A 12,884-nucleotide genomic window follows, 5' to 3' on the forward strand; every position below is an offset into this window, starting at 1 on the left:
AAGTAAAATAATTACACTGCTCCTTGAGCAAGTTGTGGTCTAAGTGCTTCATGCCTATTAGCTGATCCGAGGGGTCAGTGAGTCAAAATTAACTTATTCTGTAATATTTCTTACGTAGCAAGGAGCCAAATGGGCCAGAGCGTGGGTTTCCCACCTTTCCAAATGGCTTACACCTGTGTGCTCGTGCGCCAACGTGAGCAAATGTGCAGCAAAAAACCAGTTGCCTTTAAAGGAAAAAAAAAGTTCTACAGGCCTATCGGGCTTTGAAACTTGGGCTGAGCGATGCTCCACCATTTCCGTTTCAACTGTGGGTCTCTTTCTTGCCTCTACTGGGAATGAGAAACAGGAGTTCAGAGGTTCCTGGTCTGGGAAGACATACAAGCACATGGGTTATGGGAAGCCTCCTCCTGCTAATGTGTATTTATACTTTGTAAGCTCTGATTCATCCAAGCATTGGAACAGAAATCTGCTTCCTGAGGTTCTGTTTTTAAATAGATAGTTTGCAAAAACAACAATTATTTTTCTTAACATTTTTTTTCCACCCCACAAGCAGCTAAACATCCCGGCTCAGGGTATGTCAGTCTCCAGCAACGCCAACAAACAGCTTGGTTATCTGAGCTAGAAGGGTGCCCTAAGGCAGTTCTCTATGGTTCTGGCCCCAGAAGTCTTAAAAACAAAGTTTAGAAACCATTAGGGTAATCTTGTTGCATCACTTCAAGTCCACGAGGTATTTCGGGGTCTATTAAAAATAATGAATTTCCGTTTGCAAACCATTGCCTTCCAATGGCTGTTAAAATAAAACTAAGAGCAGGTTGGGGGGAGTGATGCTTGTAGGGCTGCCGTGGTATCGCTGCCTGGCAGCCGAGGAGCCTAAATCCTGCACGGCACCCTCTGAGATCATGTCAAAAGGGTGCGGCTCTCTTGCTTTGGACGTATATTCTACCTGTATTACTTGCTCTTGCATGCTGGGCACAACCTTCCTGACTTAGAGTGTGTTTCTTTCAAGTCCAAGGCAGCTTTTACAAGTCTCAAATTATGTATCATTATGCCCGGGTCCAGTATTAACCTGTGATATGCAAGTCAGGAAAATTAACCTGGAGAATAAAGGCTCTTAAATCCAGTAAGAACCTTGAATTGAGGTCTGCCTGCTACCTTCTCCAACCCACCCGCACTGCAAATATCCACACCAGGGCACCCAAGGGTTGAGTTATCCAGAAAGCAAACTCAGATGCCAGCAACATGAAAGTAACAGCTTTGTTTTAAAGAGAAGCTCTCTTGGCAGGGCTGGTGGTGTTCATCGGTGATCCCAGAGGGAAATACAAGTTTGCAGCTGGCTTCCTAATCACTACTCAGGCAACCAAACAGGTTGGCCCCCTCTGTTCTGCACCTGAAGAGTGAAAAGCTGTTTTAATTCATCCTTGCTGAGATACGTGCAGTTGAAATACCTTTATCATAGATGTTACATGTGAAATACCTTTATCACAGGATGTTAATGCAATCAAGGACCTTACCCATCAAAGGATCCAACCCCCACTTCTTTCCCAGAAGAGGAAACAGGCCCAGAGAGGTTCAAGGATTCGTCCGAGGTTATACAGAGAGTTAGCAATAGCCAGAACTAGAACTTCGGGCTCCTGCTTCCTGGGTTGCTGTGTTTTCTGCCTCTTCTGGGAATTTGCTAGGTTTATGCCGGGATCCTGCCCTTAGTGTGATTTTCAAGGGTAAAACCTTGGGAGATCAGCAGTTCACAAAAATGGATGCAAAGGCTCAAGGGAGGACACAGGAGGCGGCTGCTAAGACAGTGTCGCCAATCTGAGCTGGTTCCGCCTAGAAAGTGACATCTGTATAAATCCGGGAGCAATAGGTGTTTTCTGCATCAAAGGCAGATTAAGCTCTGCTCCTTTGTAGGTTGTTCCTTTGTTCTTGGTAAGTTTCCGATTTCCCTTTTAGGTTTTGCTTCATAGAATTAAAATGAGTTGCAGGCAAAGAGGTTCAGAAAGGAAATCAACAGGCTCCCTAGGTCCTACTGCTCCCTGTGTGTGTGCACACATGTGCACACATGTACATTTTATAGGCGTTTTCAGAACAGCGCTGCTGTTCACCGGGTCTGAGATGCAGGTGCCAGGGTCTTGGCCAGTGTCAAGTGATTGCAATTACCATTAGGCCTCATCCCATGTTCCCTAACCACTCCCACTCCCCCTGGCAGCTTCCGTCCAGGTTATCACCACAAAAACACCTGAGCATTTAACAGGACTAAAATCCAGATCGCTTGAATGTGATGAAGTTCGCCATGTCTAGTGTGCGGTTGGGCCAGTTCAGACACACCTGACAGTTCCTGGAACTGCCTGTGGGCAGCTCTGCTTCCTCCACCTGACATCCCCAAAAGGCTACACCTCTACACTCTGCCCCACCCAGCACTGATGGATTAGCAAAATCTCCCACAAGTCATCCTTAACCTGTTTGTCGTGTCAGGGTAGGCCAGAAGTACATTCTGTGTAGAAGTTTCCTCTGTGCCCAGGCACCCACACTGAGTGACTTGGAAAAACCCCATCCCCAAGACAGAAACATAATCCCCCCCACAAGTTCAGGACATGAACAATCAGATGCCCTCAGGGGCTCTCTCTGGCTTTGCAGTGATGTTATTTTGGAAGAATTTTTAAATAATTCAAGGCATAAAGCAGAAAGGAAGAGCGCAAATGTGACACGCCATACAGGTTTGCAACAAACTAAGGAAAAAAGTGCCTCTAGTAAAGAAAAGGGAGTGGGAAGGGGCCGGGAGGGACCACAACCTCTGGCTTTCTCCATCTCCAAGCCCCATCATTTCCGTGCTTCCTGTGAGCTCTCAGTGGGACAGTGTTGGCTGCAGTGCAGTTACAAAAGAGGTCCTGAACGTCTCCTGCAGAGCGTTCAGCCTCCACGTGGGCCTGATCCTTCACCAGACTGTTACTTTCACCTTCTTGGTGTGCAAAGCCGGGTGGTGTGCTTAGTGGTCAAGAGCATGCATTCTGGAGTGAGACTTCTTTGGTTCCAATCACAGCTCTTCCTCCCAGCTCCTGGTTTGAAATTTTCCACCTGTGTGTACTAACAACACAGTTTCTGGGCTTTGAGGTTTGTCAGATCTGGATTCTAGGCACTGCCATTTACTAACTTGGGAAAGTTTCCAAAGTTCTTTGTGCCTCAGTTTCCTCATCTGTCATGGTGACAATAAATGTGTGCCACTGTAGTATTCATGAAAAGGGCTACAGGAAAAGGAAAGAACACTGCTTTCAGTATTTGCTCTAAGCAACCATTAAAAGATTAGGGAATTCAGCTAGATTCCAACTGACACTCTACTTTCTCACCATTGCTCCATTAAACTGGGCCCATCAGAGAAGAGCTAAGTGCTGTTGGATCTGGTTGTAGGCAGGACTCCATGATGGCTCCCAAAGGTCCCTGGCCCCTGGTTATTCAATCAAACACTAATCCTGGTACTGCTGTGAAGGGATTTTGCAGATGTCATTAGAGTCTCAAATCTGTTAGCCTTCAAATACAGATTATCCAGGTGGGGTTGGCCTAATTACAGGAGGTTTTTAAAAGCAGAGTTTTCTCTGGCTGGTCACAGAAGAAGTCAGAGATTCAAAGCACGAAAGTGATTCAATGCCAAGGTTTCTCCATTAACGAAATGGATGGGGTCACGTGGCAAGGACCCGCGAAATGGCTTCTAGGAGGTCCCCTGCCAACAGCCAGCGGGACAATGCGGATCTTAGTCCTACAAATGTAAGGAACTGAATTCTGCCAACAAGAGAGCTTGGCAGAGGACCTTTCCCTGGTTGAGCATCCGGATGAGGATGCAGCCTGTCTGAAGCCCTGATTTCAGCCTATGAGACCCTGAGCAGAGGACCCAGCTAAGAAGTGTTGAAAACTGTGAGATAATAAACTTATGTTGTCTTAAGTCTCTCAATTTATGGTAATTTGTTACACAGGGATAGAAAATGAACATAGGCTTCTTCTAAAAAGGATCGTACCAGGCTTTGTCACTTGTAGGTGTTATATTTGGTTGTGACTATACAAATCGTTGTTAGCTTTTTCCCTGATCAATTCAGAGCCGGCTTCCAGTGTAGGAGAAAGAAAAGCTCATTCAAGACAAGAATGAACTATAGGACTGCACAAAACGTGGTGCCTAATTGAAGTCTACAACAGTGTGTGGTCTGTGAGTGTCGACAGCTGTCTACAGCCTGCGAATAACGAGAATAGAACACAGTTTTTTCCTCTATATCCCTCCAAACCCCTATTTTATAAAATTCGTGCCAAATGAGGTAAGCTCAGATACCTGGCCTTGGAGGACTCCAGGACACTCAAGTCTTGAGATAATTTTCTCTCCTTATGAAACGAGATAATGTTGGACTTCCATTTTCTGGAGGTTTTCAGTGGGTTGGGCATTTCAGAAATACTTTGTATTCCCACCCCCGGCTTCCTCAGAGGCTTTCCCTACAAGGAAGTTCCCTTCTTGGCTGTCGTCACTGCACAGTGGCCATTTCTTTGGCACTGAGAAGGGGCTAAATGTGAAGCCAAAGTTTCTCTGCCACCATTTCTCTGCTAGGATTGCCCTTGCATGGAGGGCAAGGCAGGTGGCTTAGGCAGACATGCATAGCTGCTAGCAGAAAATTAAGGTTTCTCTTAAGTTCAGTGAGCTTTTCTAAAACATTATCAGGACCTGGAATTAGACTTGACAGACATGCAAAACAAGAACCAACGTTGTTCCTACAACTGGAGCCCAAAAGAACATGAGATTTGGTAAACCGGTACCAGGAAATGCTATCTTCAAGGGAAAACAAGGACAATTTGCTGTAGAAAATTCACAGATGGACGCAGAGACTCGTCTTTGAGCTTGTGTAAAGATTTGATTGAAATCTAGAAGGTTATTCCTGGTGAAGATGCTTATTGGCATCAAAACAAGAACCCCAAAGCAACCCAGATCCCCAATACCTCTGGCGTAGAAAACTCTGCTGCCTACAAGTGCCTTCAGATTGATGGGGCATTTTCACGGGAGAGCCACCTGAGAATATTCTTTTCTAGATGCCCCAGGCTCTGCCACAGGCAGACAGACCACGTGCTAAGCAGTAGGGCACTGGGACAAGGCTCACTGGGGCAGCATTTTAAGGAGAATATATGAATAGAGCAGTGTTGTTGCTTCACAAGGTCCTTCTCCAGTGCTGTGACAGGAAGGTCCCTCTAGGCTCCTCCTCCTGGGACACATCCCAAACACCCTGCCCAGTCTCCCACCTCCTGGCTGAGGGCTGCCCTGATTTACCATTCCACCTCTCCCTCTGACAATAGGAATGGATGCGCTGGTATTCATCTTCCCAGGCACCCACCCTGGGTTTGGGAAAGAGCCTTCTGCGTTCTTCTCACCAGTCAAGCGTGTGAAGGAGGAACTGAAAAGGCCTTGGGAGCTGCTAGGCCTAGAAAAATTCCCAGTCAATCCATCACCTGCCTCCTCTGGAGCAGGGTCTGTCAGTCTCTCCACTGTTCCTGGGGCAGGTGGAGAGAGGGATGTGAAGCAACGAGTGGAAATGAGGTGGGAATGTGCATGTGTGTGTGTCTAAGCGCAGAACAGGACTGGTAACAGAAGTGCAAGCGAGAGGGCGTGGGAGACTGGGAACTCATTTATAAAAGCTCTTCTGCCCTAAAGCAAGTCAAACTCCCTGCTGAGGAGTTGCTTTTTCTTCCTCCCTTTTGAGTCTTGTGTGCTGAACTGACCTCTCCCCTGGCAGAGGTCAGCGCTCTGCTCACCCCGCACACACTCAGCCTTCTGGGGTTTGATCGCCTTAAGAGCCTGAAGAGGAGAGAATTCTTCAGCTCTAATTTCTGAGAGAAAAGCCATAGTAAATCTTGTGAAGAAGCTGGTTGTTGTTTTTTTTTTTTTTTAAAGACATATATACACACGTTATGATAAAAATCTTTTGGGAACTGTGCAGAAAACAAAAAGCAAACATAAAAACCATACATCATTATATAGCCCCCTCCCACAGCCTACTTCACTCCTAAAATAAATCAGGCTGGGTAATGAATGAGGTTTTAAGAAATGCAACTGAACTTAAAATACAAGGTCAGTATCTCATCCTAGGTAATCCTTTGGAGGATGAGAAATTCTCCTGATTTTCCCACAGGGTTATTTCAGACGCACTTTCTGAGCCAAACTATTTTAAAAGCGTTCATTCTTCCACTGCCCTGCCAAATGCTAACTTGAGATTCACACGCACTTTTAGAGAGCCTATTAATGATATTAATGATCATGATCAAAGGCAAACCCCAGAGGTTTATGTAAAAATTTCAGACAATTATTTAGGTGCTTTAAAGACCCATCTTCTGAACGAGGATAACAATTTCTCAATGTTGGCAAAGATGAGGGGTGTGTTGGGATGTGTAGGTTCTAAAGCAGCAGAACCAATGCAGAGGGGCCTTCAGAAGAAAACAAAATACATCTCTTTGTAAGATTAAAATGTATGACTGTTGACTGACACCTTGTCCCCAAAGCCATTCCTACTCATTTACTTGGAAGTAGGTACACTCCTGATTTGCAGAAAGCCCCTCTTCTAAAGAATACTCAGCGGACCCTGTCTCTTTTAACATCTGCTATTTACACGCACACACCACATTTTTAAACAATAGTTCTTAACTATGGTGTCTCCTGAGAATCATCATTTCACGAGCTTTAAAAATACCAACGCCCAGGCCAAACCTCAGGGATTCTGACTGAACTAGGAGCTACCCAGGTGACCCCAGTAGGTGGCCAGTGTAGGGAACCATTTTCAAACAGATGGAGACATTAATACATGGGAGGGGAATGTTCATCCCGATGCACTAAAAGCTATGTTTGGCACTTAAAATATTAGAGATAATTTTATTTGACAGATGAAGAAACTGAGGCCTGGGCAGTTACATGACTTGTACCAAAACATATAAAACCAACTAGTGGCAAAGCAGCAGCCTGGACCCAAGGATTGCAGCTTGCAGCCAGCCCCATGCTGTCAGGCAGTCCCCAGATCCCAGGCCCAGCCCCCACGTCCAGGGCAGGGCGTCTTTCCTGTGCGTTAGGCCAGATGGCGGGCCACCATGACCAAAACACTAAGAAGAAATGAGCTACGCCTCATCGACTGCAGAGGTTCTCAGCATTGCACGCACAGCTATTCAAATGTATTCTTCCAACCTGACTGAACTCCTTCTGAAAAGTTACGTACAAAACTAGAGAAACCTGCAGTACTGAAATAAAAGGCAGTGAAGACAGTCAGCCCAGCACTTTATCAGTTCTGAGTAAAGATTAGATTCACTTGGAAAATACAAATGAATCCACTTGGGGAATGTCAAGATCCTTGGAAAGGAATCAAAGTGCCATAGTTTAATCCTGCCAAAGACGTCTATCTTAGCTCATAGCTGGGAGCAGAACTGGGAGCAAGTCCACACTGTAAGGTGCACCCCAATAACTGATGGGTCAATTTAATCCAAAGGCTTCATGCTGGGTTTTCAATACCTACATCCTGAAGGCCAGTGGTTAAATGGAAAGCTCCTCTGATTATTTTACATAGTATTCAAAACTGCAGAATTATTTCAACAAAGAAAACACAAACACTTCTTATAAATAGAGCATAATTTAAAATAGTTGTCTAGAAAAGGGCATTTTGAATATGTATTTCTTGGGGTTAATTCACTTATTTTTGAAGAACAGAAGTGATACACACTAATTTTTAAAAACAATTTTACTCTTTATTCATAAAGCAGTATGTTTCTACTACGTAAGTTTCATCCCCTAGGCATGCACAACCATTTGAACTATTTAAACAGTTTAAAGCAAAACAAATGAGAAGATAAGGGAAAAAGAGCTCTCCTGGTGACTTACATAGCTGTTTGGTTTTTTAACTTGATTGAAGAAAGTTATTAGGGGGATCTGTCCAATTCACACCTTCTGTTCCCTGATCAAATACTTTAGGGCCAGACACATGGTTTACTGATTTTTTGCTCAAGCAAAGAATTAACATCTTTGATAAGGAATTGTAATGGCAATTATAAGGTAATATGGTGTATGGTAATATTATGCTGCCAAAGGAAACATGTGAATATGATTAAATTCAAGCCCAGTACTGGGTAGCTCTAGATAATTAAAGATAATTTTATCCATTCAAGTCCCCTCTGTTAAGCTGCACATTGACACATATTTGTTCCCTGTCTTGTTACATAAATATAGAAACCAAATTAGAGGAAGTCCTGCAGATTTCTGAGAATTTAATTATACCCTTAAATTGCAATACCAATGATATATATTACTGTACTGAGTAATTACCTGAATTAACTTCATTTTACAACGCTTAATTTATTTTGTACTAAGGAAGACTTTTAACTATTTAAGATAAACCAACCTAATTTTGATTTTTTACTTGCTTCAACGTGTTTCAATTCATTAATGTTTCAATAATAAGGAATGAACTCTCTTGTCTTGACAAACCAAGCATGGAAATTTCCTCATAAGAGAAAAGAAGAAATTAAAATGATTTCCATATTCGAGTCACAGCATGCTGAAGAGAATTTTGAGTTCTTAGGAAAGGCATCTGTTACCTCCAAAGAAGGGCCACTCATTACAGTTTTGTGGAAATATTACAGTAGGGCCTGCCAAGAAGGAATTCAAGGAAATTGGGAATGGCGACATTGTGATCCCAGGCCATTCTCTTGAGCAGAGGTTTCCTTTCCTTATGTGTTCTGCCCTCGACAAGCTCTTTCTGAAATCAAAGGCCACTGATACGCATAACAATCCATGCTAAAATCCAACCATGACACCAACAGCAAACAATTAACACTGTGATCGCATTGTGGTCCCCAAGATATATCTTGAGATACTTCGGACATAAGCTATATTCTCTATAAATCAATTTACAGAGGTTTTTTATGATTCTTGCTTTTTATAAAATGAATTACACTTCTATAGTATTAAAATCAGTGAACAAAAGAACTGCAGCACTTACTCCCCTACCCCCAAATGTTTGCTTCTTTACATTTCACAATTTATATTCATATCTGGATGACAGTTAACCTCCAGTGGCAAAGATAAGAAAATGTGAAAGAAAAATAATACAGATTGTTTCCAGACCTTTCTTGTTTATGGACATTAAAATAACCTCAACACCAATCTATTAAGATGCCACCTGAAAGCACATGGAAGTGGCTTAGAATCCATGCCGCTGAGAAAGTAGGAAATTCAAAGTTGTAACATTAATTGAATCAGATGAATGACTTCTCCAAGCATTGGAGTCACAGGGACTTGAATATAATTTGGGGTACTAGGTAAGTGGTTGAAGAACTTGTTCTTTTTGATGAAGAATACTGACACTGTTTCAGACTTTCAGATGCCAAATTATGAAGATCATTAAGAATGTCAAAACACATACCATTCCCAACAGTGAGAACTCTTCATATCCTACCTAATAAACCACAACAACAAAAAACCTCTGGCATCCATTTACCCCTTTGTACTTCCAAATATCCAAAGAACCACGCAACCACTCAAATAACAAGAGATCCAGGGGTGTTTAAACCATGTGCAAGAAAAATGCTTAAAGGCAAAATTCCTCAAGCACATGTCACAGTGTGGGAACTGAGAGCCATTCCCTCTGTAAATCCTGTTAAAATCCCTTTTACATGAAGGGATGTGAGGGCTGTGAGGAAAACCACAGCTATCTACAACCAGAGGTGCTATTTTCTCTCTTAGATCACAGTAATTGTTATATCCCCAAATATAACAAACTCTAAAGTCAAGACTTTTCTTGACAGATAATCATTCTAAGTACAAGTATCAGCCTTAACCACCAAGCCCAGGTTAGCTAATGAAATAAAAATTTCTCAATACCAGAGTGATACTTCAGAGAAAGATTAGAAGAAAACAACAACAACAACAACAACAAAATACAACAAAACAAACAAATAAAAACTTCTCAATAGAAATTTTCTCTGGCAGCTCCAGCTCAAATATCTCCCCCCTAGTTCTGGAGCAGGCAGTGGCTATTGTTCTAGTACAGCTGTCTTTTTAATTCCAGACTCTTTTCCAGAGAGCTGCTTCTTGGTCTATCCCCTGGGTTATTTATTACTTGCACCCTCCCTATATATAAATCATTCTAATTGCTTCTGTTTAAGAAGATTCAATGACACACTGTGGTCCTGTGTTCAATAAAGAGCACACCTAGAATACTGTCTGCTCTAAGAGAGCAGCCTACGGTGGGCCATGGAAATACACATTCTACCCAGTACTCAGGGGGTTTCAACTCTGTGCAGCCCAACCCTATTGTATAAGCAGAGTCAGCTCCATTGAAGCTAGTATTCTGTTGGGCTCCCTTTTCTACAGAATCCCTTGACTGGGTTCCGCTGGGAGTAGGAAAAAAGCCAAGAGGGAAGAGGATAGGACACCAGCAGGCAGGGCCGTTTCAAGTAGTGTTGGTTAGGCTGGGATCATGGGACAGGAACAGGTTTCTAGGCAGGGTTTGGAACATCAAAGTAACAGTATCTACCACCACAGTCAGGCTTGGTGACCAAGATGGAATTTCATGATCCAAAATGGTGCCATGAAATATGGCTGCTGCTTTGTGAGTCTTACTGAGTCTCAACAAGTGGGGAAGGACAGAAAGGGATGGAATAAACCACTAATCCATCTCAAGCATGAACCTACACTATGCCTGTTTCTGTATTCTCTTCACTTTGTTGGGCTTTTCTAGCTGATTTTTCTGCTAACTTCAACACTTTAGGAATATACTTGGTTTTCCTTATTACTTAGGGAAGGTGCTATTTCAAAGGACCACCCCATGTTGAACAGAAAAAAAAGATGTATTGAATGAATGGACCTTGAATATTGTTTCTTTCCTATTTTAGAATGAAATTCGGTTATTGGAAATTTTTAGCAGGTGTCCATCCAAAATAAGTCATTGCTATAATTCACTATGTGACATTTCAGCAAGCCCACTGGAGACAGTGGGTGACATTGTAAAGGGAAGGCTCTGTCTTGAAATTTGAACTGCCTGTGAAGCTTTCCAACTGAGAAACTGGAAACTGGTCACTGAGTTCCCGTTAGGTTCTAGTCTGCCCCAAACCAAAATCCTGGAGGTGGGCGCAAGAGCAGGGACTGGGACATGCTTGAGCTACAGGCAACAACGAGCCTCTCTGATGTCTTCCCTAAAGTTGGGCAGAATCGCCCATCAACTTTAACAATTATAAGGGTAAGTAACACTTTCGTGGATGCCATGGCTACCATACTGTAGAACTCGGGAAGAGAGTGGCCCATACACCAAACCCAAGCGTTTTACAAGTTTGAGGGAGTCCGAGGGCATGCATGTGCACATCTGGCCCCAACTGGTGAGCTGGAGGCCATGGCAGCCAGGCTGGAGGAAGCACTGGAGGGAGCGTTCCATTAGTCCAGTGGTTCTCAAACTCAAGCATGTTTCAGAATCACCCAAAGGTACTTACTCAGCATGGGGCAGGGCCCAATAACCACATTTGTAGCACATTTCCAGACAGCGAAGCTGGTCCCAGGACCACACGCTAAGAACCACTAGCCTGTTGCTCCACTGCCCTCCTACTCAGGCTGAGGAGCAGGAGGATGGATTGTACCCCTGGAGGTGAGTGGCACTGTCTTTGCATGGTCCATTGTGTGCTCTGCACAGTGATGTGCCAAGAAGGGGCTCGTGATCAGTTTCTTCATGCAGTCCTTGCACAGTCTCCTCCCTGACAAGGGGGTGGCTCTTTGTCATTATACTAATTATCTGAAGACAGTCATAAAATACAATGATAAAGAAGCAACGCTGTTAGAACAAGCATATAGCCTCCTGGTTTGAAATGCTTTGAAAACAGACCATAGCCATAACACAGATAACACACTTCCTATGTAATCATTCTAATCAATTCCTCTAAAATCCCGGCATCTATACACGCAGCTGTTTTGTCACAGGTTTGGCCACTATGTCTTCAACTCCAACGGTACAATCCTCTTCGGTGTTAATGGACTCTTTCGTATTTCTTTCTTTTCTTGGTTGGGCTGTTCTGAATTGTAGATAATCTTTCAGTGTTTGTGGCTGAGCCGGTTTGCTGTGCCTGCCCTGGGTTATTTTTCATAAGATGTCTGGAGGAGAGACTTTCCAAAACATGCAACTCTTCCTTAGACGTGGTTTTTGCCAAATTTTGTTTCAAAAGTAACCCTGGATCTGACAACTCTGAAGCTGGCAAAACCCTGACAGCTTTGCTTTTTTCCACTATTATTTCTCTTGGGACTAATCGATCACTTCCAAGAGAAACTCTCTTGCGGTGGTCGAAGTCTTCCGCAGAGCTGCAGTTCCTGCGTTTCTGTTGGGTTTTGGCCACTCGTGGACTTTGTTTTGGACCTGGTGATGCTGACTCACAGCTACAGACAGAGCTCCCACTTAGAAGCCCTGTCTTTAACCGCTCCCCAGGATGAGGTTTTTGCTGGCCACTAGTGACTTCTGGCTGGGTCTGATTAACTTTTTCCAGCTTTTGAACAGGAAGCCCCCAGTGGCTCTCAGCTGCCTTTATGTAATCCTTTGCTTGTCCCGTGGATTCTGATGCAGGACTGGAGGAAGCCTGACCATCATTCCTCCTCCTTGCTATCTCTGCAATCACTGAGTCACTAGATGTTTCTACAGTGTCTCTTCTGGTCTGTGATTTGCTCGTAACGCTGCTTTTTGTTTCAGTTCTTTTCACACTGAAACAAACAAAAATGATTTTATGGTTTGTGAAGCTGTCACGGCACAGTTTCCTCCAAATTCCCTCTACCACATTTCCTACACCTGGAAAAGGAGGCAGGCACTACCTGCCTTCTTGCCTCCCCAGCAAATCTGGAAACACCCCCCACCACAAGTGTA

The 12,884-nt window shown here is 43.6% G+C and overlaps 1 protein-coding gene across 4 annotated transcripts in view; it reads right to left on the reverse strand.

Annotated features, from left to right (window-relative positions):
* Positions 1-7,718: 7,718 nt before the first annotated feature.
* SLX4IP (SLX4 interacting protein) overlaps positions 7,719-12,884 on the reverse strand; it is a 204,467-nt gene continuing 199,301 nt past the window's right edge. For all 4 annotated transcript variants that reach the window (XM_010355268.2, XM_030914527.1, XM_030914528.1 and 1 more), the window contains one exon: positions 7,719-12,724. In XM_010355268.2, the coding sequence (XP_010353570.1) occupies positions 12,004-12,724 (721 nt within the window). In that variant the 3' untranslated portion in view covers positions 7,719-12,003. The remainder of the gene's footprint in view (positions 12,725-12,884) is intronic.

Source organism: Rhinopithecus roxellana, chromosome 13 (assembly GCF_007565055.1).
Source record: "Rhinopithecus roxellana isolate Shanxi Qingling chromosome 13, ASM756505v1, whole genome shotgun sequence".
NCBI lineage: Eukaryota > Metazoa > Chordata > Mammalia > Primates > Cercopithecidae > Rhinopithecus > Rhinopithecus roxellana.